The sequence below is a fragment of the Sus scrofa genome, chromosome 15 (genome assembly GCF_054392235.1).
Source record: "Sus scrofa isolate SSC_HxYL_T2T_F1_AM1 chromosome 15, Sscrofa_HxYL_maternal_Yorkshire_Landrace_v2.0, whole genome shotgun sequence".
Taxonomy (NCBI): Eukaryota; Metazoa; Chordata; class Mammalia; order Artiodactyla; family Suidae; genus Sus; species Sus scrofa.
The window spans coordinates 71,701,721-71,727,663 of NC_139397.1; the positions used below are offsets into that span (position 1 = coordinate 71,701,721).

General features: G+C 41.1%; 1 protein-coding gene across 13 annotated transcripts in view; it reads left to right on the forward strand.

The window, feature by feature from the left end:
- Positions 1–25,943, forward strand: part of PLEKHB2 (pleckstrin homology domain containing B2) — a 60,729-nt gene that overhangs the window by 17,599 nt on the left and 17,187 nt on the right. For 2 of the 13 annotated variants that reach the window (XR_014829993.1, XR_014829996.1), the window contains exons 3-6: positions 3,819–3,971; positions 5,255–5,357; positions 19,900–19,939; positions 21,449–23,787. Coding sequence is in view for 4 of the 13 variants with exons in the window: in XM_021076266.2 (XP_020931925.1) it covers positions 3,819–3,971; positions 5,255–5,357; positions 19,900–19,939; positions 21,449–21,538 (386 nt within the window). In the remaining 9 variants the exon portion in view is untranslated. Of the gene's footprint in view, positions 1–3,818; positions 3,972–5,254; positions 5,358–19,899; positions 19,940–21,448 lie in introns of all 13 variants that reach the window. The other 11 variants (XM_021076266.2, XM_021076267.2, XM_085000218.1 and 8 more) reach the window with 9 other exon arrangements.

The following is a 25,943-nucleotide window of genomic DNA, read 5'->3' on the forward strand; positions in this document are numbered from 1 at the left end:
ATTCATCAATGAAAGGCAAGTTTTTTACACTCTGATTACATAATGGCTTGAGAGCATGTTTTAATTGACCTTATTACCTACACAATTGAGGATTAACTGCTTATTTTTTTTTTAATTTACTTCATTGAAGTATAGTTGATTCACTGTATAGTTTCTGCTCTACAGCAAAGTGATTCAGTTTTATATATGTATATGCTTTTTCATATTCTTTTTACATTATAATTTATTGTAGGATATTGAATATGGTTCCCTGGAAGCAGCTCTGTTTACTGAAGAAAAAAAAAAAAAAAAGTGGATTATTCTGCTGTCTTTCTAGAGCACAGTTAGGAGAAAGTGACTAGTATATCATTTATAACTCTAGCAATAACATGTGGTAGTGTATACTGTTTATAGTTCAGATATGAATTTGGATTTAAGGGATACCTTCAATACTTAGCTACAGTTTAGTCTAGTGGTGAAGAATGAACTGCATACTTTAGACAATTCATAAAAACTATTTATGAAGCTTGTTTGTATTCCTGCTAGACACATTTTATATATGTTATGTAATTATCACAGCAGCTCTGTGAGGTAGTTTCTTTTCCACTTGAAGGAATTGAGGTTCACTGATAATTTGTCCCAGTGGTAACTATGGGTGGCAAGCCTACAATTCAAGACAGTCTCCTTTCAACATCTTTGTTTTTTGGAGTTCCCGTCATGGTGCAGTGGAAACGAATTTGACTAGGAACGAATTTGACTAGGAACCATGAAGTTTCGGGTTCGATCCCTGGCCTCACTCAGTGGGTTAAGGATCTGGTGATGCCATGAGCTGTGGTGTAGGTTGCAGATGTGGCTTGAATCCCACGTGACTGTGGCTGTGGCTGGCAGCTGTAGCTCCCATTGGACCCCTAGCCTGGGAATATGCTAGGGTGTGGCCCTATAAAGGAAAAAAAAAAGCACCCCAAAAAACAAAACAAAGAAGCTTTCAGCCTGTCTGTTTTGTTACTTAGCTCTGTGTTACCAGACAGGAAGCTGAACAAGTGTCCTTTTAAGGTCTATGACAGTGCTGTATTCTTTTTTTTTTGCTTTTTAGGTCCGAACCCATGGCATAGGGAGGGTCCCAGGCTAGGGGTCGAATTGGAGCTATAGCTGCTGTCCTACACCACAGCCATAGCAACACCAGATCTGAGCCAAGTCTGTGACCTACACCATAGCTCACAGCAGCGCTGGATCCTCAACCCACTGAGTGATGCCAGGGATTGAACCCACAACCTCATGGCTCCTAGTCAGATTCGTTTCTGCTCTGCAATGATGGGAACTCCCAGTCCTGTGTTCTTAGATGGAGCTGTTGCATTGTTGGCTTAAAAAAAAAAAACAGTCCTGGGAGTTCCTGTTGTGGCCCAGTGGTTAACGAATCTGACCAGGAACCATGAGGTTGCAGGTTCGATCCCTGCCCTTGCTCAGTGGGTTAAGGATCCGGCGTTGCCGTGAGCTGTGGTGTAGGTCGCAGACGTGGCTCGGATCTGGCGTTGCTGTGGCTCTGGCGTAGGACAGTGGCTACGGCTCTGATTAGACCCCTAGCCTGGGAACCTCCATATGCCGTGGTAGCGGCCCTAGAAAAGGCAAAAAAAAAAAAAAAAGAAAAAGAAAGAAAAATACAGTCCTGGCATATTGGAATCTAGCTCCAATGTTTGTATGTTTCCTTGTCTTTGGTTTTGTGATCCTAAAATGGTCAGAGACATGGAGAGCCTTTCCTAGACCTAGGGCGGGAGGTGGGGTCGGGGGGTGCCTTCCTTTTCTGCACCTTTCTTTGAGGGCAAGCTTTCCTTTCTCCATCGTAACTCAATGTAAATGCTCTGTCGGCGTAAGTGAACAGTGAGTGACCCTTTCGACAATTTTGTACTTCCCATCGTGATGATGTGCTTCACCTGGCATGATAATGTACACAAAATAGATGTTCCGTAAATAAGTTGCACAGACTTGAGCAGTGTCCTAGTCATAGCTATCTCAGCAGTGTGTCAGGAGACTTGCTCCATTTCCCCATCTCCCCAATGTGTGGGTTGATTTTCCTTTTTTGCTAAAGCAGAAGTATCAGTCATGTGAAAATAAAATGAGGTGAGATGTGATATATTCACTGAGTTGCAGAGCAGCAGAAATATACATGTGGTTACATGTATGCACGGCTATGCTGTTTTCAGGATTCCTTTCCTGTCATTGGCAAATAATGCCTTAGGACCCAGTATCTGGACCACCTCATTTAGGGTTCTGCAGTCAGGGCTTTGTGGCAGGTGGGATAGCTGGGTAGAACTCCTCAACCTGATGATTATACCTGTCTTTGTTTGGGTAGCTGTTTTTGGTAGTTTCTGCACAGCTCAGGCTCAGCCAATCAGATGGATGCTGAGTGTCATTTAATCAGTTTGGGCAAGTGCTAATGGTCGACCCTCAGCAAGGGGGTGCCTGATAGTGGTAAAAGAAATTCAAAAGGCTGCTTTGTCACGTATTTGGTTGATAGCTGTAGCAGATATTGGCGCATAAGGAGAAACACATGCAGTGGAATTTGTGCATCTTGGCCAAGAACAGGGTGGGATCTACAGGAATGAAAGATATAGTCAATAGCCTAGGGCTGTGAGAAAGGTGTAGGGGAACTTGGAGCTACAGCTGGCCTTTGAGTTTTCCCTTTTGGCTGACAAGGAAATTTGAGTTTTGTAAAGTAAAATGCCTAGTCCAAGATGACAGATGAGGGGAGAAAGCCTCAAACTGAAAAGAGATTGTGAAGTAGGAGGATGGGTACATGCAGGGTGGGAGTTAGGCCCTAGGCCAGGGGCAGTGCCCTCTGATGGCCATATCCAATGTCTGAGCCTGCCTTAGGCAGAGACTCTCCCACACTGGGCCGTAAGGGAAGGTGAATGTTAGAGACGAGTGTATGTGAATGCCTTTCAAGAAAAAGAGGAAACTTTTCCAGAAGAGGAAGGTATTTCTTTTATTTTTTTAGAGCTGCATCTGCAGCATATGGAAGTTCCCAGGCTACAGGTCAAATTGGAGCTGTAATGGCTGGCCTATGCCACAGCCACAGCAGTGTGGGATCCCAGCCGCATCTGCGACTTACACCACAGCTCACGGCAATGCCAAATCCTCAACCCACTGATTGAGGCCAGGGGTCGAACCTGCATCTTCATGGATACTAGTCGAATTTGTTACTGCTGAGCCACAATGGGAACTCCCAACATTTTCTGATCAGTCTAGCAGTTTGACGCCACTGGGGAAGTTTAGATATCCCACCTGAAGAGTTCAATGTTAAATATGTTTTATTAGCTCAAAATCTAGGTTTTATTGAACTTTTGAACCTTTTAAGTTGGCAGTGTTCTTAGTATCTTGGAGTATTCTGCCTGCAGCCCTGTTGAAGCAGGGGGTGTTAATGCAGTTGGGGTCTGCTTTCACTCCATTTTCATGGACTGCTGTGGGCAGTTTTTTTGTTTTGTTTTGTTTTGGTCTTTTTAGGGCATGTGGAAGTTCCTAGGCTAGTGGTTGAATCAGAGCTACAGCTGCTGGCATACACCACAGCCATAGCACGTGGGTCCTGAGCCGAGTCTGTGACCTACACCACAGCTCACGGCAACACGGGATCCTTAACCTACTGAGTGAGGCCAGGGATCGAACCCATAGCCTCATAGATCCTATTTGGTTCGTTACTGCTGAACCACAATGGGAACTCCCTGCTCTGGGCAGTTGTATGCAGGTATATTTTTGGGACCAGAGGAAAGTTTCTTTTGTTTCTGTTACTTGTGAATTAGAGGACAAAGTCCTTGCTTTTCCACTCAAAATTTCCCACCTTTTTTCAGGTACTATTTTGAAGCGCTGGAAGAAGAATTGGTTTGATCTGTGGTCAGATGGTCATCTGATCTATTATGATGACCAAACTCGGCAGAGTGTAGAGGATAAGGTCCACATGCCAGTGGACTGCATCAACATCCGCACAGGACATGAATGTCGGGGTAAGCGGGTCTGTCTGGGCTGGCCCCGTTGCCTCCCTTTCCCCATTCTTTGTGGGTGTTGATTCGTCTTCCTTACTCTGCTTTCATTTATAAACCAAAGAAGGGTTTCATCTGGGAAGAGGGAACCACATGAAACCAGGCACTTGGATTATGACCATATAGCTGGGGCAAATGAATTTTCTCATCTGAAATAGACCCATTAGTCCACTTTCCTTTTCTCATGGAGAAGGTGGTGGAGAACTAAAGAATCAAAGAGCTGGGAACCCAAAAGGATGGAGCCCTCCTAGGCAGTAGAGGTGTTGTGACTCAGAAACTGGCTTCTGCTTGATGTCAACTGCAGTCAGTTTCTTAAAATCCATGGTGTGTTGTTTTCCTGGAACCATGCCTCCTATTAATTTTGAAGAAATATATTTTTTTAAACAAGCATAGACTTTTCTATTTCTAATTAATGGCATGTATAGACTTTCTGTTTGTTTTATTAGCTCTGCTACTGTTTGGATTAGAGAATTGTCTGTAACCATTGGTGTTCATAAAACACAAGTCTCTAGGGCCAGCTGTTGAAGTTCTTACCTAAACCAGGCTCCGATATCATCAGCCTTACTTCTTGGTACACAGAGATACTTGGAACCTCTGATTTTTACTTTTTTGTCTTTTTGTTGTTGTTGTTGTTGTTGTTGTTGCTATTTCTTGGGCCGCTCCCACGGCATATGGAGGTTCCCAGGCTAGGGGTTGAATCGGAGCTGTAGTCACCGGCCTACGCCAGAGCCACAGCAATGGGGGATCCGAGCCACGTCTGCAACCTACACCACAGCTCACGCAACTCCGGATCGTTAACCCACTGAGCAAGGGCAGGGACTGAACCCTCAACCTCATGGTTCCTAGTCGGATTCGTTAACCACTGCGCCACAATGGGAACTCCTGATTTTTACTTTTAAAGCAGCTATCTACTTTGATGCTACCTGTGAATAAAAGCAGTAAATGTTTTGTTAATTGACGCTTTGCCACACTTTTCCTGTGCTTATTCTTCTAATGTCTGAGTTGTTTTGTACATCACCATGTGCGGATTGCCCTTCAGAAGAGACCTTCTTGTCACTCCTGCAGGAAGTTTAATTAGAAGGGAGTAATGATTCATGTGTTTGTGTCTGTAGAGCAGAACACAGATGTTTTATAATTGTAATGTACTGAAGTACTGGTCCTTTGCTTATCTGAGCTTTTACTTAAAAAGAAATCCTTAAAAAACCCCAACTATATTAATGTTATTTTATTCTATGTATTTCTCATAGATATTCAACCTCCAGATGGGAAGCCAAAAGACTGTATGCTGCAGATTGTTTGCCGAGATGGGAAAACCATCAGTCTTTGTGCAGAAAGCACAGATGATTGTTTGTAAGTTTTTTTCCAATGTGTTTAATTTAAGTATTTTGTGTTTTAATTTCCAGTTAGCAGGAAGGGAAAAAAATAGGAGTGGAGTTTTCCTGTTCTGTAGGCAGCAGAATAAGTAACTCAGAGGATATGTGAAAGAAATTAACAGAGTCTTAGACCCTGTCTGGTAACTGCCTCTCCAGAACTGCCCGGGGGAAGGATCACGTTATAGTGGGCATGGAGGAAATGTTAGCATACAGACGCTTTGCACTCTTATTTTTTTCATTACTAACTGTATATTGGGTGATGGGCATAGCTGAATGTGTTCCTAAATCTTCTTTGTATTTAAATGTCTCCTTAAAAAGCATGAACATCTATATTATTCAGGCTTTTCTTTCTTTTGCTGATTCTTACTCCTAATCTGTCATTTCTGAAGAAGGGATATGGAACCATAGAAGGGAAGCTCAACTTTATTAATTCTCAGCCTATTAACATTAATATTGATGTTGGATCAGAATCTAAAACACTGATTAAATGGAATCTAGGAGAATTTTTTTTTTTTTCTTCTCCTTTTAGGGCTGCAGTCAAGGCATATGGAGGTTCCTAGGCTATGGGTCAAATTGGAGCTGTAGCTGCTGGCCACAGCCACAGCCACGTCAGATCTGAGCTGCATCTGCGACCTACACCATAGCTTACGGCAATGCCAGATCCTTAACCCCTTGAGGGAGGCCAGGGATTGAACCCGTAACCTCATGGTTACTAGTCGGATTTGTTTCTGCTGCACCACAATGGAAACTCCTGGAAGAAGAATTTTTTTTTCTGTCCATACTGTACCACTACTGTAGGTTAACTCTGGACATTATTGAGAATTCACTAACAGAGATGATTTTAATATTCCTATATATTAAAATATTCATATATATGGACACTTCCATAAAATCCAGCTGACCAATTTGTTAGATGCTTGGCCCTGCATTTTATATATACATTCATTCTCAATATAGGCATTTATTCCATGCTGAACTCTAGGATTTATTTTAAATCCCATATATAGTTTCTTTTTTACATTCTTGTATTTATTAGTGAATCTGTATGGCTCTTTTTTTTTTCCCCCTTAAATGGCACTCTTGGGAAAAGATGTAGTTTTCCTAAAGACTGATGGAGAAATGACCACTTGTCAGGCCAGTTTGCTCCTTTTTTATAAACTGAATATATATTTTTACTATTTAATAATTTAAGCTTATGTATATTGACATTTACTTTGCACTGGGCATTGTGCTAGCTGCTTTATATATATTGCTTAATCTTTTCCACTTCTTATAATGTGGATACTGTTCCTTTTGTAGGAAATTGAGGTAAAGTGGCTTTCTGTGTCAGTTTTTTAATTCTCTTGTAATAAATTAGCACAAGCTTAGTGGCTTCAAACAGTATCATTTTGTGATTACATTTCTAGAGGGTAGAGTTCTAGGTCTCACAGTATTGGCAGGGCCATGACCCTTTCTGAAGTCTCTAGGGGAGAATGTTTCCTTGCATTTTCCACCTTTTATTTTTTATTTATTTATTTATCTTTTGTCTTTTCAGGGCCGCACCCGCAGCATATGGAGGTTCCCAGGCTAGGAGTTGAATCGGAGCTGTAGCTCCCAGCCTACGCCACAGCCACAATGCCAGATCCGAGCCGCATCTGTGATCTACACCACTGAGCAAGGCCAGGGATCGAACCTGCATCTTCATGGATGCCAGTCAGATTCATTACCGCTGAGCCACAACGGGAACACCTACAGCTTTTAGAGGCATCTTGTGCCCGTTGGCTTCTGTGCTGAGCCCTTTTAGTGTTGTCATCTGTCTGGTTCTCTGTAGCTGGGGCAGGTCATATGCTTTTAAGGACTTAAAGTATGGTTTTGAGCCAGCCTCATTTATCCAGGGTAGTCTCCATTTCAAGGTCGTTAATCTTAAGTTCAGCGGCAGAGTCCCTTTGCTCTGTGAGGTAACATTTTCATAGGTTCTGGGGGTTAGAATGTGGACCTCTGTGGGGAAAATTCATCATTCTGCCTAAAGTACTTCCAAGGCCCTGGAGCTAAGAGACTAGACTCACATCTCAACCTTTGTCTTTATAGCCTTTTGTAATAAGCAAACAAAACCAAAATAAATATAACCTTTTGTTTTTAACAGCTCTCTTCTATTGTTTGCTGCACTATCATATATATATGGAATGTTCCATTAAGTAGTAGTGGAAGAACTATCTAGAATTTAAATTTTAGAATAGTTACAGAAAACATGGGAGGTTTTGTTATAGAAGAGGGAGAAGGGGTAGAAGTATGCTGAAGGACATGCCTTGTTTGGCGTGGAAGAGTAGGTGGGTCAGAGGAGGCTGACTTTTCCTTAATCTATATGGGAAAATAAAGATTTAAATATGTGTCTAATTTTAAGGGTACAGTTAGGGAGAGAGCAATGGAGGATAATACTAGGAGAATAAAAAGGAACAGAAAATATTTCTCATTAAAAAAAAACAACAACAGGTGGAGTTCCCGTTGTGGTGCAATGGAAACAAATCCGACTAGGAATCATGAGGTTGTGGGTTCGATCCCTGGCCTCACTTAGTGGGTTAAGGATTCGGCAATGCCATGAGCTATGGTGTAGGTCGCAGACAAGGCTCGGATCCAGCACTGCTGTGGCTGTGGTGTAGGCTGGCACCTACAGCTCCGATTAGACCCCTAGCCTGGGAACCTCCATATGCTGTGGGTGAGGCTCTAAAAAGACCAAAAAAAAAGAAAAACACACGAAAAACTTAAAGCATGACAGGATATGAAGTAGCAGTGGTATCTATGATCTCAATAAATGTGAGTTGCTTAAATTCCCTTTAAAAAGGATATGATCTGAGGTTGGGCAGAAAATTCAAAGTCCAGCTGTTTATTCTCTTAATAAGAAACACATTTGAAATAAAATGACACAGAAAGGTAAAAAAGCAAAGACAGGAGACTATTCGTTTCTTGTGGCTGCTGTAACAAAGTACCCCAAACTAGGTAATTTAAAACAACAAATTTATTCTCTCACAGAAGCTAGAAGTCTAAAATCATGTGTCAGTGGAACAGCCCTGCTAAGACTATAGGTAGAATCCTTGGCCTTTTTCTAGTTTGGGTTGTGGCCAGTTATCCTTGGTGTTCTTTGGCTTGCAGATGCATCACTCCAGTATCTGCCTGTGTAGCAACATGTTATTCTCATGAGTGTTTGTTTTTTTTTTTTTTTTTTGTCTTTTTGCTATTTCTTGGGCCGCTCCCGCGGCATATGGAGGTTCCCAGGCTAGGGGTCGAATTGGAGCTGTAGCCACTGGCCTATGCCAGAGCCACCGCAACGCGGGATCCGAGCCACGTCTGCAACCTACACCACAGCTCACGGCAATGCCGGATCGTTAACCCACTGAGCAAGGGCAGGGACCGAACCTGCAACCTCGTGGTTCCTAGTCGGATTCGTTAACCACTGCGCCACGACGGGAACTCCTCATGAGTGTTTTTATGCACCATACAGACATGTGTATGCTCACCATCCATCCAACTAGTTACCTTCTTCATCTCCTTTCCTTAGGATATAGTCTATGTGAGAACAGAGGTTTGTTCCTTTTGTGCCTTTTTATTATTATTATTATTATTTGCCTTTTTTTTAGGGCCGTACCTGTGGCTTATGGAGGTTCCCAGGCTAGGGGTCAAATTGGAGCTATAGTCACTGGCCTACGCCACAGAGCAACGAGGAGAACTCCTGTGCCTTTTTATGTCTGTATAGTCAAGAAGGGCTGTCAGAGGTATACTTACCATTCATGGGGTACAAGCCCAACTAAAAAATGAATCACTGGCATGGGGGAAAGACTTGATACTCTCCGTGAAAGTAGGGGAAAAATATTAAAGAGGAGAAAAGAACAGAGCTATGTTACAAAGATTAAGAGAGCTTATTAGAAAGATTATTGATGCCTGGAAAGTATAGAACCCAAAAAAGTTGTTAGAAATTTGATTCAAGAAAGATATTCTGGGGAGTTCCTTTCGTGGCTCAGTGGTTAATGAAGCCAACTAAGAACTATGAGGTTGCAGGTTCAATCCCTGGTTGCTGTTAGCTGTGGTGTAGGTTGCAGACTCGTAGGCCGGTGATTAGACCTCTGATTAGACCCCTAACCTGGGAACCTCCATATGCCGTGGCTGTGGCCCTAGAAAAGCCAAAAAAGAAAAAAGAAAAATATTCTGAAATGGTAGAACTGGATTTGTAGACCAAAGGCCATACTGGACTCTCCCACATGATGCAGTAACAGCAAAAAATCCAGATACAGCATATAAATAATCCAATATGATAACCTTCAGCAAAATGAATGACAGTAGTGTATTGTTTAAAAATCTGTTGGGAAAGTTTATAACCTCAGTGCATTCATTAGAAAATCAGAACATTTGGGAGTTCCTGTCGTGGCGCAGTGGTTAACGAATCTGACTAGGAACCATGAGGTTGCGGGTTCGATCCCTGCCCTTGCTCAGTGGGTTAATGATCCGGCATTGCCGTGAGCTGTGGTGTAGGTTGCAGATGCGGCTGGGATCCCGCGTTGCGGTGGCTCTGGCGTAGGTCGGTGGCTACAGCTCCGATTCGACCCCTAGCCTGGGAACCTCCGTATGCCGCGGGAGCGGCCCAAGAAATAGGAAAAAGACAAAAAACAGAAAAAGAAAAAGAAAATCAGAACATTTGAAAATAACTTAGCGAAACTTTCACCTCAAGAAAGATAGTAAAACAGAAAGGAATTGATAAAGATAAGAGGGATAAAGCATAAGAAAAGTGAAGGGATGTAGGGGAGGGAGACAAACTTTTGAGATTTAAGATTTATGTATCTAGTTTTTGTGATCACATAGGGGAAAGTTGGTAGGAGTAGAATTTGTTAGCCCCTTTTTCCACGGACATTGGGTAATACTCACTGAAATCAATTATATCTTTTGACCTAGCAATTTCACTCTGGACTCTTTCCTGTAGAAATGATTACATAAGGGTGAAGATGTTGGAGTTCCCATCATGGCTCAGTGGTTAGCGAATCCGACTAGGAACCATAAGGCTGCCGGTTTGATCTCTGGCCTCGCTCAGTGGGTTAAGGATCCAGCATTGCTGTGAGCTGTGGTGTAGGTCGCAGATGCGGCTTGGATCCCGAGTTGCTGTGGCTGTGGTGTAGGCCGGCAGCAACAGCTTTGATTAGACCCCTAGCCTGGGAACCTCCGCATGCCGAGGGAGTGGCTCCAGAAAAGGCAAAAAGACAAAAAAAAAAAAAGAGTGTAGATATAATAAGGATGTTAATAGCATTATTTTCATATATGACAGGCTCATAGCTAACATCATATTGAACAATGAAATGCTGAAAACTTTCCGTTTAATATCAGGAATAAAACAATGTTGCCCACACTTCTATACCAGTTCTATTTAACATAGTACTGGAAGTCTTGGCCAAAGCAGTTAGGCAAGAAAAAGCAATAAAAGGCATTCATATCAGAAGGAAGGAATAAAGTTTTCTGTTTATAGATTTTATGATTTTATATATAGAAGACCCTAAAAACTCCACCAAAAAAACTATCAGACCTAATAAACCAGTTCAGTAAAATTGTAAGATATAAAATCAAAATAAAAAAATCATTTGCATTTCTGTACCTAACAACTATCTGAAAAAGAAAACAGTCCCATTTATAGTAGTTTCATAAATAATAAAACACTTAAATCCAACCAAGGAGATGAAAGATCTATGGACTGAAAACTGCAAGACATTGATGAAAGAAATTGAAGAAGACAAATAAATGCAAAGATACTTCATGTTAATGGATTGGGAGAACTAATGGATTGGGAGGACTAATATTGTTAGAATTTCTGTACTACCAAAGCCACCTGTAGATTCAGTGCAGTTCCTATCAAACTTTCAGTGACAGTTTTTTTTTTTTTTTGCTTTTTTAGCGGCACGTGGAGGTTCTCAGGCTAGGAGTCGAATTGAAGCTACAGCAACACAGGATCCAAGCCACATTTGAGACCTACATCACAGCTCATGGCAATGCTGGATCCTTAACCCACTGATCGAGGCCAGGGATTGAACCTGCAACCTCATGGTTCCTAGTCAGATTCATTTCTACTGCACCATGATGGGAACTCCTGTAACAGTTTTTACAGACATAGATAAAACAGTCCTGAAATTCCTAAGGAAATACCCATCATGGCTCAGCAGAAACGAATCTAACTAGTGTCCATGAGCATGCAGGTTCAATTCCTGGCCTCAATCAGTGGGTTAAGTAATTTTGGGCTTTGTTTGTTGTTCCTTCTCTAGTTGTTTTAGGTGCAAAGTTAGGTTATGAACTTTTTCTTGTTTCCTGAGATAAGATTGTATTGCTGTAAACTTCCCTTTAAGAACTGCTTTTGCTGTGTGCCAGTAGGTTTTGGATTGTTGTATCTTTATTGTCATTTGTCTCTAAGTATCTTGATTTTCCTCAGTTGTTCATTGGTTGTTCAGTAGCATGTAGAAATCGATTGCATTTCTATGTACTAACAATGAAATATCAGAAAGAGAAATTAGGGAAGCCATCCCATTTACCATTGCACCAAAAAGCATAATATACCTAGGAATAAACTTAACTAAAGAGACAAAAGACCTATACTCTGAAAACTATTAGACACTGATGAAAGAAATCAGAGATGACACAAACAGATGAGATACACCATGCTTTTGAATTGGAAGAATCAATAGTATCAAAATGACTGTACTACCCAAGGCAGTCTACAGATTCAGTGCAATCCTTATGAAATTAGCAAGAACATTCTTCACAAAACTAGAACAAAATATTTTAAAATTTGTATGGAAACACAAAAGACCTCAAATTGCCAAAGCAATATTGAAGAAGAAAAAAACAGAAATGGAGGATTCAAGTTCCTAGACTTCTGACTATACTACGAAGCTACAGCTATCAAAACAGTTATGTTACTGGCACCAAAATAGAAATATAGATCAATGGGACAGGAGAGAAAGCCCAGAAATAAACCCAAGCGCCTATGGTCAACTAATCTATGACAAAGGAGGCAAGAACAGAAAGTGGAATAAAGATAGTCTCTTCAGTAAGTGGTGCTGGGATAACTGGCCAGCTACATGGAAAAGAATAAAATTAGAACATTCTCTAAAACCATATACAAAGTAAACTCAGTGTATTAAAGACCTAAATATAAGGCCAGGTACTGTAAAAGTCCTAGAGGAAAACAGGCAGCTGTGATTTAGATTACAGATGTGGCTTGGATCTGATGTGGCTGTGGCTGTGGTGTAGGTCAACAGCTACAGCTCTGATTTGACCCCTAGCCTGGAAACCCTCATATGCCACAGGTGTGACTCTAAAAAAAAAGGAAGAAACTCTTGTGGAACCACAAAGGACCCCAAATATCCAAAGCAGTCCTGAGATAGAACAACAAATCTGGAGGCATCACAATTCCTGATTTCAGTTTTTATGACAACGCTCTAGTAAGCAAAACAGTATGTTGCTAGCTTAAAAGTAGACATGTAGACCAATGGAACAGAATCAAGAGCCCAGAAGTAAACCTATGCATGTGTGGTCAACTGATATATGACATAGGAGCCAAGAATATTCACTGGCGAAAGGACAGTTTCCTGGACATTCCTCTTGGGTGTCCAGCACCTAAATGATGTTGGGAAACCTGGATATTGACATAATAAAGAATGAAATTGGTCCCTTGTCTTGATCACTCAGAAGAATTAACTTGAAATGGATTAAAAACTTAAATGTAAGACCTTGAACTGTAAAACTATTAGAAGAAAACATGGGGGAAAAGATCTTTGACATTGGTCTTGGCAGTGATTTTGGCTATGACACCAAAAGTATAAGCAACAAAAGCAGAAGTAAAAAGATTGGAATTACATTAAACTAAAAAGCTTCTGCACAGTGAAAGAAACAGAAAAATGAAAAGACTTCGTAATGGAATAGGAGAAAGTATTTGCAAATAATTTATGTGCTAAGTGTTTAATATCTAAAATATGTAAGGAACTCATACAATTCTATAGCATTAAAGCAAACCAATTAAAAAATGGGAAAGGACTTGAATAGATTTTTTTTTTTTTTTTGCCTTTTCTAGGGCCGTTCCCATGGCATATGGAGGTTCCCAGGCTAGGGGTTGAATCGGAGCTGTAGCCGCCAGCCTACGCCAGAGCCACAGCAACGTGGGATCCGAGCTGCATCTTCGACCTACACCACAGCTCACAGCAACGCTCACTGATCCTTAACCCACTGAGCAAGGGCAGGGACCGAACCCACAACCTCATGGTTCCTAGTCGACTTCGTTAACCACTGAGCCACGATGGGAACTCCTTAAATAGATATTTTTCCAGAGATGCTCAACATCACTCATAATCAGGGTTGTGCTAATCAAAACCAAAATGAGATCACCTCACCCCTTAGAATGGCTGTTTTCAAAAAGGCAAAAGCTAAGTGTTGGTGAGGATGTGGAAGAAAAGGGAACCCTATGTACTGTTGGTGGGCATGTACATTTGTGCAGCCACCGTGGAAAACAGCATGGAGGCTCCTCAAAAAACTGAAAGTAGGACTACCATATGATTCCTCAGGTACCACTTCTAGGTATATATCTGAAGGAAATTAAATCATTGTCTCAAAGAGCTAGCCACACCACCTTGTTTCTTGCATTATGCATAGTAGCCAAGAAATGGAAACGCTCAGGTGTCTGACAATGGATGAATTGATAAATATGTAAGCAAAACACACACACAGACTTGTGCATGTGTGGGCAATGGAATATTAATCAGCTGTGAAAAAGGAAATGCCGCCTTTATGTCAGCACAAATTGACTTTGAGGGCATTATGCTGAGTGAAGTAAGTCAGACAAAGAAAAATACTGTGTGTTCTTACTTAATATGTAGCATCTAAAAAAGCCAAGCTCATGGAAGTGGAGAGTATAGTGGTATTTGCCAGGGGTTGAGGGAAATGGAGAGATGTTGGTCAAAGGGTATAAACTTCTAGCTATAAGATGAATAAATATTGGGCATCTATTGCACAGCATAGTGACTGTAATTAATAATGCTATATTATATACTTGGAAACTTAAGAGGGTAGATCTTAAATGTTATCACCAGAAAAAATAATCATGTGCTCCAGTTAAAAGACATAGAGTGGCAGACTGGATGAAAAAACGAGCCTATGATATGGTGTCTGTAAGAAACTCACCTTAGGGCAAAGGGCACATATAAATTGAAAGTGAGGGGTTGGAAAAAGATATTTCATGGGGATGGAAAAGACAGGGAAACGGGAGTTGTAATACTCAGACAAAATAGACTTTAAAACAAAGGCCATAGGGAGTTCCTATTGTGGCTCAGGGGTAACAAACCTGACTAATATCCGTGAGAATGTGGTTTTGATCCCTGGCCCCACTCAGTGGGTTAAGGATCTGGTATAGCTGTGAACTGTGGTGTAGGTCGCAGATGCGGCTCGGATCCTGCGTTGTTGTGGCTATAGCGTAGACCAGCAGCTACAGCTCCAGTTTGACCCCAAGCCTGGGAACTTCCATATGCTGCACATGTGGCCCTTAAAACAAATGAACAAAAAATGAAGGCCATGAAGAAAGGCAAAGAAGGGCACTATTTAGTGATAAAAGGATCAATTCAAGAAGAGGATGTTATACTTATCAGTATATGTGTCCCTAATGTAGGAGCACCCAGTTACATAGAACGAATACAGACATAAAAGGAGAAATTGATGAGAATACAATAATTGTAGGATGCTTTAACACCCCACTCAGAACAATGGACAGATCCTCTAGACAGAAAGTCAGTAAGGCAACAGAGATCCTAAATGAGGCAATAGAAAAGTTATACTTGACATTTTCAGGACATTACATCCACAAAAATCAGAATATATATTCTTTTCCAAGTGCACATGGAACCTTCTCAAGGATTAACCACATACTGGGGCACAAAATTAACCTCAACAAGTTTAAGAGTATAAAAGTTATTTCAGGCATCTTCTTTGATGACAATGGTATGAAACTAGAAATCAACCACAGGAAAAGAAATGAGAAAAAACTGACTACCTGGAGACTAAACAACATGCTAGTAAAAAAAAATGGGTCAATGAGGAAATCAAAAGATAAATTGAAAAACACTTCGAGACAGGTGATAATGAAAACACAGCCATTCAAAATCTATGGGATGTCACAAAAGCAGTTTTTAGAGGGAAATTCATAGGCCTTCCTCAGAAAATAAGAAAAATCTAATCAACAACTTAATCCACCACCTAAAAGAGTTAGAAAAAGAAAAACATAACCTAAAATCAGCAGAAGGAAGGAAATCATAAAGATCAGAGAGGAAATCAATGAAATAGAGATTCAGATTTTTTGTTGTGACTCAGTGGTTAACAAATCTGACTAGTATCCATGAGGATGCAGGTTCAATTCATGGCCTTGCTCAGTGGGTTAAGGATCCAGCGTTGCCATGAGCTGTGGTGTAGGTGGCAGACAGCTCAGATCCTGTGTGGCTGTGGCTTAGGCTGGCAGCTGCAGCTCTGATCAACTCCTAGCCTGGGAACTTCCATATGCTGTGGGTGGCCCTAATAAGCAAAAAAAAAAAGGAAACAAAACAAAAAAACGTATATGTGTGTATATATATATACAGATCCAAAAAACAACAGAGAAAAATCATAAAACCAAATTTTCAAAGAGCTGGTTCTTTGAAAGGGTAAACAAAGTTGACATACCTCTGGGCAGACTCACCAGGAAGAGGAGAGAACTCAAAATAAGTGAAAAAAGAGAAATCTAAATGGATACTGCAGAAATACAAAAAACCATGAGAATACTCTGAATAGTTACATGCCAACAAATTTGACGACCTAGAAGTGGACAACTTTCTAGAGATATACAGCCCTCCAAAACTGAATCAAGAAGCAGATCAGTTGAACAGACCAATAACTAGAAATGAAATTGAATATGTAATAAAAACATTCCCTACCAACAAAAGTCCAGGACCAGATGGCTTCACAGGTGAATTCTACCAAACATACAGAGAGGAATTTATACCCATTCTTCTTAAAATTTTCCAAAAGGGTGAAGAAAGAATAATCCCAAAGAGATTGTATGAAGCCACCATCACCCTAATACCAAAACTAAAGATAACTACCGAAAAAGAAAACTGTAGGCCAATATCTTTTATGACTATAGATGCAAAAATTCTCAAAATTTAAGCTAACTGAATCCAACAACACGAAAAAAGATCATGCACCACCACCAAGTGGGATTTATCCCAAGATCACAAGAATGGTTCATTATACGCAAATCAAAAAGCTGAAAGCCTTCCTGCTAAAATCTGGAGCAAGATAAGGATGCCCACTCTTAGCACTTTTACTCAGCATGGTATTGGAAGTACTATCCACAGCACTCAGACAAACAAAAGAAATAAAAGGTATCCAAATTGGAAGAGAAGAGGTAAAGTTGTTGCTCTATGAAAGTGACAAGATACTATATATAAAAAACCCCTAAGGACTCCACATAAAAACTACTCTAACTGATCAGTGAATTCAGCAAAGTAGCAGGATACAAGATTAACATTAAGAAATCTATTGCAGTTCTGTGTACAAACAATGAAATGTTAGAAATATAAAAATACATTTCAAAATCACACCTCCCAAAAATAAATACCTAGGAGTAAACCTGACCAAGGAGGTGAAAGACGTACATGCTGCAAACTGTAAAACATTAATCAAGGAAATTAAGGTGGATAATCAAGGAAATTAAAGAGGATTCAAAGAGGAGTTCCCGTCGTGGCGCAGTGGTTAACGAATCCGACTAGGAACCATGAGGTTGTGGGTTCGGTCCCTGCCCTTGCTCAGTGGGTTAACGATCCGGAGTTGCCGTGAGCTGTGGTGTAGGTTGCAGACGCGGCTCAGATCCCGCGTTGCTGTGGCTCTGGCGTAGGCCGGTGGCTACAGCTCCGATTCAACCCCTAGCCTGGGAACCTCCACATGCCGCGGGAGCGGCCCAAGAAATAGCAACAACAACAACAACAACAAAAAGACAAAAAAGACAAAAAAAAAAAAAAGAGGATTCAAAGAAATGGAAAGATATCCATACTCCTCCATTGGAAGAATTAATATCATTAAATTGCCATACTACCCAAAGCAAATTACAGATTTAATGCAATCTCTGTCAAATTACCCATGACATTTTTCACAGAACTAGAATAAATAATTCAAAAATTGATATGGAATCATAAAAGACCCAGAGGTGCGAAATCAATCTTGAGGGAAAAAAAACCAAGCAGGAGGCATAACTCTCCCAGACTTCTGACCATATCCAAAGGTACATTAATCAAGACATTGTGGTAGTGGTACAAATACAGACATATGGGGGAGTTCCTGTTGTGGCTTAGTGGTAACAAACCTGACCAGTATCCATGAGGAAGTGGGTTTAATCCCTGGCCTTGCTCAGTGGGTCAAGTGTCTGGTGTTGCCATGAACTGTGGTGTAGGTCACAGGATGCAGCTCAAATCTTATGTTGCTGTTGTGTAGGCTGGCTGCTACAGCTCCGATATGACCTCTAGTCTGGGAACTTCCATATGCTGTGGGTGCAGCCCTTAAAAGCACAGAAAAAAACAACAACAGACATATGGACCAATGGAACAAAATAGAGAACCCGAAAATAAACCCAGACACCTATGGTCAGTTAATCTTTGACAAAGAAGGCAAGAATGTAAAATGGGAAACAGTTTCTTCAGCAAGTGGTGCTGGGAAAACTGGCTAGCTGCATGTAAATAATGAAACTAGAACACACCCTTGTACTGTGAACAAAAATAAACTCAAAATGGCATAAAGATTTAAAAATAAGACACCATAAAACTCCTAGAAGGGACATAGGCAAAACATTCCTGACCTCAACCTTACAAATGTTTTCTTAGGTTAGTCTCCCAAGGCAATAGAAATAAAAGCAAAAATAAACCAGTGGGACCTAATCAAACATAGAAGCTTTTGCAGAGCAAAGGAAACCATAAAAAAGGTGAAAAGACAGCCTTTGGAAGGGGAGAAAATAGTTTCAAAAGATGTAACCGATAAGGGCTTAATTTCCAAAATATACAAGTAACTCATACAACTCAACAGCAGAGAAACAACCCAGTCAAAAAGTGGGCAGAAGACCTGAATAGACATTTCTCCAAAGAAGACATACAGATAGCCAGTAGGAACATGAAAAAAAGCTCAACATCACTAATATTAGAGAAATGCAAAACTACAATGAAGTACCACCCCACGCCGGTCAGAACAGCCATCATTAATAAAACTATAGATAACAAATGCTGGAGAGGTTGTGGAGAAAAGGGAACCCTCCTACACTGTTGGTGGGAATGTAAATTGGTACAACCATTATGCAAAACAGTATGGAGCTACCTCAGAAAACTAAATATAAAACAACCATATGACCCAGCAATCCCACTCCTGGGCACATATGTGGACAAAACTTTCATTCAAAAAGATACATGTGCCCCTATGTTCATTGCAGCACTATTGACAATAGCCAAGACATGGTAACAACCTAAATGTCCAACAACATAAATGAGAAGATGTGGTACATGTACACAACGGAATACTACCCAGCCATAAAAAGAACACAGTAAAGCCATTTGTAGCAACATGGATGGAACTAAAGACTCACAGTAAGTGGTGTAAGTCAGAAAGAGAAATATACCATATGGTATCACATATCTGGAATCTAATATATAGCACAGATGAACCTATCTGCAGAAAAGCAGCTCATGGACATGGAGAATAGACTTGTGGTTGCCAAGAGGGAGTGGGATGGACTGGGAGTTTGGGGTTGGTGGATGCAAACTATTGCATGTTGGGGTGGACATGCAATGAGATCCTGCTGTATAGCACGGGGAACTATATCTAATCACTTGTGATGGAACATGATGGAGGATAATGTGAGAAAAAGAATGTATATATATTTATAACTGGGTCACTTTGCTGCACAGCCAAAATTGTCACAACATTGTAAATCAAGTATAATAAAGTCCCATTAAAATCCCCATAAAAAATAATGACATATGTATTATAGATTTATTTCTTTCCATATTATATAGTCCTAGTGCATGTCTCAAATGAGTCGATTGAATCTCTCAAATGAGTTAATACGATAGGCAAGTGCTAGAGACATTTTTCTTTTTTTTCTTAAGGGCTGCAGCTGTGGCATGTGGAAGTTCTCTGGCTAGGGGTTGAATTGGGGGTGCAGCTGCTGGCCTATACCACAGCCACAGCAGCACATGATTCCAGCTGCGTTTGTGACCTACACTACAGCTCAAGCAACACTGGATCCTTAACCCACTAACCGAGTCCAGTGACTGAACCTGCATCCTCATGGATACTAGTTGGGCTTGTAACCTGCTGACCCACAACAGTAACTCAAAGATCTGTTATTAAAACAAGCTTTTTCAGGAGTTCCTGATGCCAGTGCACTTTTCAGGACTGCTGAGATAGTTGTTGGATTGCCTCAAATTAAAGTAACTCTTTTTTTTTTTTTTTTCTTCCAGGGCCTGGAAATTCACACTCCAGGATTCCAGGACAAACACAGTAAGTTGCTAATGGCAGTTACCTGTAATGTTTTCACGTAGTCTTGCTGTAAGACACAGGAGAAAAATAGATTAAGAAGGGAAGTGGGGAAGATGGGTTTCTTGGCCATCCTGCCCGGGGTGAGTGAGCAGAGATAGGCAGGCTGTGTTTCACTGACACATAATCCATTGAGGAAGCTGGCATTTGACAAACATTTTGACTGGAGGAGCTCTTTTAACACAGGCACACTGGTTCCAGTGTTGTGTTCTAGAAGTGCTGCACGAAGATTTGCAGCACTTTGAGTTCTGCTATGGTTTACAGAGTGGGTCCTTTCCATGTATAGCATCTCAACCTGTGAAACAAATGTTGGGGGCTTTGTCCTTGTCTGTAGTTCTTCTAAGTCTCTGAGACAGTAAATGCCATTTGTGAGCCTAGTGATGCCTCTTTGTGTTTGTCAGGGAATCAAAGGCAGCTTACTCTGTGGTCAGTGTTTTCATTCTTCAGACAGTATTTTCTCTTTTCCTTTATCTCTCTAAAGAAAAAAATAAGGTAGGTGGAGCTCCTAAAAGAATTTGTGCAGGTGGGAAAAGAAAGTAAAAAGACCTAATATCCAAATGTTGTTTTTTCCTAATTTTGTTATCCTGAGAGTATTCTCCCCCCCCCCCCCCGAGCTTACTCTGCAGCTCCAGTAACCTCTTCTTTGATGAAAATCCTTTACCTGAATGAAATTAGTATTGATAATTCATGTAGTTTGGGGCGGGATCTAAGGTGATTCTTTATATGGATTTTTTTCTTTTCTTTTTTGTCTTTTTAGGGCCGCACCTGCAGCATATGGAGGTTCCCAGGCTAGGGGTCTAATTGGAGCTGTTGCTGCCGGCCTATGCCATAGCCACAGCAATGCCAGATCTGAGCTGCTTCTGCGATCTACACCACAGCTCACAGCAACGCCGGATCCTTGATCCACTGAGCGAGGCCAGGGATTGCACCCGCAACCTCATGACTCCTAGTCAGGTTCGTTTCCCCTGCGCCATGACGGGAACTCCTGGATTTTTTTTGTAAAGAATACATCTATATACTTTTGTTTTCCACTGGGGAGTAATTTAATGAAAGATTTTTTGAAGTGCAAAAACAAGACAGTGTAGAGCATACCCCTGACTGCTGTATTTCAGACTGTAGGATTTTTACTTGTGAAGAGAAGGGTTGTTGAGAGCGTTGTAACTTCTAAGAGGCCTGGGTAAGGATGGAGCCTCTGTGGCCTTCTCGGGCAGTGAGCACTCTGCTTCTGCCCCCTGCTGGTGGTTGGGGAGGACTACCTCCTGAATTCTAAGGATACTGGAGCAGTTTTGGGGGCAAGGGGGAGACAGTCCTTTTAGTCATTGCTTCTTAGAGAGCTGTTCTATTTCCTCTACAAAGATTAAACTTTTTGGCTTTTAATTTTTTAAATTTTCTAAATAAAAGGATGTGGCATCATAAGAGCCTGTAGTTGCTCTGTGACAACTCACTTATTTTCATACTTTCTCTCCTCTCAAGGCTTATGTTGGCTCAGAAGTCATGTATGATGAGACTGCCGTGGCATCCTCCCCACCTCCTTACACAGCCTATGCTGCACCCACCCCTGAGGTAGGGAGCAAATCTTCATGTTACAGATTCCAAGTAAGGGAAATTTGGGGTTTCTGTGCTACTGTCCTTTTGAAATGAAAAACCTTTCTTGAGCCAGCCAGTATCAGAGAAATTAGTAATTTATAGTCTAAAACCCTTTTCTTCTTTTTTCTTTTGGCTACACGTGTGGCTCATAGAAGTTTCCAGGCCAGGGACCGAATCTGAGCCAAAGCTGTGGCCTCTGTGACAGCTGGGACAATGCTGGAGCATTAACCCACCGTGCCAGGCCAGGGATTCTGTGCCTTAGCAGTCAACCAGGCTGCTACAGAGACAACACCAGATCCTTAACCCACTATGCTGCAGTGGGAACTCCTAAATTCTTTTCTTTTTTTTGGCTGCATCTGTGGCATGTGGAAGTTCCCAGGCTGGAGATCAAACCCGCACTCCAGTTGCAGCCTGTGCCACAACTAAGGCACTGCCAGAGCTTTAACCTGTTGTGACAACTTCTTAGGGAACTTTTAAGACTTTTAAAAACAGGTTATCAACTTTTGTTTTCATAAAACAACTGCTTTATAATTTTCACATTCATGTTTTAATTTTAAGTTGGATTTGTCACTGCTGAGCCACGACAGGAGCTCCTACTTGAATACTCTTATCAGGGAAAAAAAAGGCTTTTTTTTATTTTAATAAAACCTTTTAAAAAAAAATTCACATGGTTCCCATCGTGGCTCGGTGGAGATGAATCTGACTAGCATCCATGAGGATGCACGTTTGCTCCCTGGTCTTGCTCAGTGGTTTAAGGATCTGGTGTTGCTGTGAACTATGGTGTAGGTCGCAGACACAGCTCGGGATCTTGCATTGCTGTGGCTGTGGTGTAGGCCAGCAGCTACAATTCTGACTTGATCCTCAGCTTGGGAACCTTCTTATGCTGTGGGGGTGTGGCCCTAAAAGAAGGCCAAAAAAAAAAAGTCACGTGAAGATACCTTGAGGTGTTCCCTAGTTAGAAATGCCAGGTTTTCAGTGCTACATACACGTCTGTATTGTGAGATACTACTGCCATTTTTTGTTTATTTGTTTGTTTTTACTTTTACTTTTTTTTTTTTTTGCCACCCCTTGGCATATGGAGCTCCTGGGCCAGGGATCAGATCCAAGCCAAGCTGTGAACTAAGCTGCAGCTGTGGCAACACTGGGTCCTTAACCAACCATGCTGGACCAGGGATCAAACCTACGTCCCAGCACTCCTAGTCCCTACTGATCCTGTTGTACCACAGCGGGAGCTCCTGAAATAATTATTGATTCATAAGAGGTTGCTTTGGTAATAGGGAGAGATCTCATGTACTCTTCACCCAGTTTCTCAGCTGTTACTTGGTAGATAAAATCAAAACCAGGAATTTGAAATTGGTGCAATATTTATGTCCAGTTCTGTGTCATTTTATCATATGTGTAGATTTGTATAACCACCACTTCAAGTTGAAAAACTGTTCACAGTGTCTTCTTCCTGCTATACCCTTTTATAGTCATGCCCTCCTTCCCCTTCCCTAACTCTTGTCAACCACTGATTTGTTCTCTATTTATATAATTTTGTCATTTCCACAGTGCTGTATAAATGGAATCATACAGCGTGTGATCTTTTGAGTTTGATGTTTTTACTCAGCACAGTGACCTTGAGAGTCATCCAAATTATTGTATGTGTCAGTATTCTTTTTATTGCTGAGTAGTAGTCTGTGGTAAAGATGGGTACCACATTATGTATTGAGGGACATTTACCTTTTGGGGGACATTTTGGTTTTCAGATTTCAGCTGTTACCATTAAACCTAATGTGAACACTCACGTACAGGTTGTTGTGCAGACATAAAGTTTTATTTCTCTGAGATAAATTCCCAGAAATGTAATTGCTGAGTCAAATGTATGGCTAGTAAGTATATGGTTAGTTTTTTAAAAAGCTGACAAACTACTTTCCACTTTGTTTACCATTTGACTTTCCCACCAGTAATTTATGGATGATCCAGTTCCTTCGTATCTTCACCATCATTTGGTGGTGTCACTGTTTTTTATTCTATCTCTTCTTTTTTTTTGGTCTTTTTTAGGGCCTCATCTGCAGCATATGGAGGTTCCCAGGCAAGGGGTGGCATCAGAGCTGTAGTTGCCAGCCTACGCCACAGCAACGACAGATGGAGGCTTGTCTGTGACCTACACCACAGCTCATGGCAATGCCAGATCCTTGACCTGAGCGAAGCCAGGGATCAAACCCACAACCTTATGGTTCCTAGTTGGATTCGTTTCCGCTGCACTAGGACAGGAACTCCAATATTCTATCTCTTCTCATAGGTGTGTTGTGATATTTCACTGTGGTCTTAATTTGCATTTCCATTACAGCTTGAGATGTTGAACATCTTTTTATGTGCTTATTTGCCATCTGTATATCCTGTTCAGTAAGATGTCTCTCATGTCTTTTGCTTATTTTCTAATTGTTTTGTTATTTTTTAATTGTTGAGTTTTGAGAGGTTTTTTTTTGTTTGTTTTTTTGTTTGTCTTTTGTCTTTTGTCCTTTTAGGGCCACACCCTTGGCATATGGAGGTGCCTAGGCTAGGGGTCTAATCGGAGCTGAGTCTGCGACCTATACCGCAGCTCATGGCAATGCTGGATCCTTAACCCACTGATCAAGGCCAGGGATCGAACCCACATCCTCAAGGTTCCTAGTCGGATTCGTTTCTGCTGCAGCAGGACGGGAACTCCTAAGAGTTCCTACATGTTTGAAATAGGAATCCTTTGTCAGATATGTGATCTGTAGCATATCTTTTAATCCTCTTTTTTTTTCGCTTTCTAGGGCTGCACCTGCAGTACATGGAAGTTCGCAGGGTAGGGGTTGAATTGGAGCTGCAGCTGCCGGCCCACACCCCAGCCATAGCAACGCTGGATTCGAGCCATATCTGTGACCTGCACCACAGCTCATGGCAATGCCAGATTCATAACCCACTGAGTGAGGCCAGGGATTGAAACCCAGTCTTCATGGATACTAGTCAGGTTCTTAACCTGCTGAGCCACAACAGGAATTTCCATCTTTTAATCCTCTTAACAGTGCCTTTCAAAGAGTTTTTTATTTTGATGTAGTCCAATTTATCAGTTTTTCCTTTTATGGATTATGTTTTTGTTGCCATCTTTATCACTTCACCTAGGCCAAGTTTCCTAAGATTTTCTTCTATGTTATCTTTTGAAAGTTTTATAGTCTTAGTATTTACATGCCAGGTCTTTTCCATTGTGAGTTAATATTTAGTAAGGCATGAGGATTAGGTTGAATCCCCACCCCCCACACACACCTACAGCATGTGGAAGTTCCTGGGCCAGGGATCAAACCCATGCCACAGCAGTGACCTGAGCTGCTATAGTGGCAACACTGGATCCTTAACCTGCTGCACCACTATGGGACTCCTGCACTTATTAGTTCTGTAAGTACTTTTTTTGTAGATTCTTTGGGATCTACTATGTAGACAATCATGTCATTTACAAACAGTTTTATTTCTTCCTTTGTAGTTTGTGTACCTTTGGTTTCCTTGCCTTGCCTTATTGCCCTGATTAGAACTTTCAGTATTATATTGAATAGCAATGGTGAGAGCAGGCATTCTTGCCTTGTTACTGATTTTAGGGGGAATGTATTCAGTTTTTCCACATTATAAGTATGATATTAGCTTAGGTTTTTTGTAAATGTTTTTTGTCAAGTTGAAGTTGCTTCTTTTTCTAGTTTTCTGAGAGTGTTTATCATGAACGAGTGTTGGATTTTGTCAAATACTTTTTCTGCATCTATTTATAAGGTCATGTGATTTTTTTTTTTTTAAACCTACTAATATGATAAGCTGCATTGATTTTTCAAATGTAGTTTTAGCCTTGCATCCCTGGAATAAAGCTCACTAGGTCATGGGGTATGATTTTGTTTATTTTTTGCTCAGTTCTGAGTGGGTGGTCTTGGGAATTTTTGCATTTGTATTCATGAGTGATATGGGTCTGTTTTCTTTTTTGTGCACTCTTAGTTTGTTATCAGGTAATACCGGCTTTATAGAATGGTTTTGGGAAATATTCTCTGCTCTTCTGTTTTGAAGAAGATACTGTGTAGAATTGGTATTAATTCTTCTTTAAACATTTGGTAGATATCTTCAGTGAAAATATCTGGAACTGAAGATTTCTTTGGGGGGGATATTTTATTTTATTTGTTATTATTATTACTTTTTGTCTTTTCTAGGGCCGCACCACAGCATATGGAGGTTCCCAGGCTAGGGATCTAATCGGAGCTGTAGCCATCGGCCTACACCACAGCCACAGCAATGCTGCATCTAAGCCGTGGCTACGACCTACACCACAGCTCATGGCAACGCCGGATCCTTAGTCTACTGAGTGAGGCCAGGGATCAAACCCACAACCTAATGGTTCCTA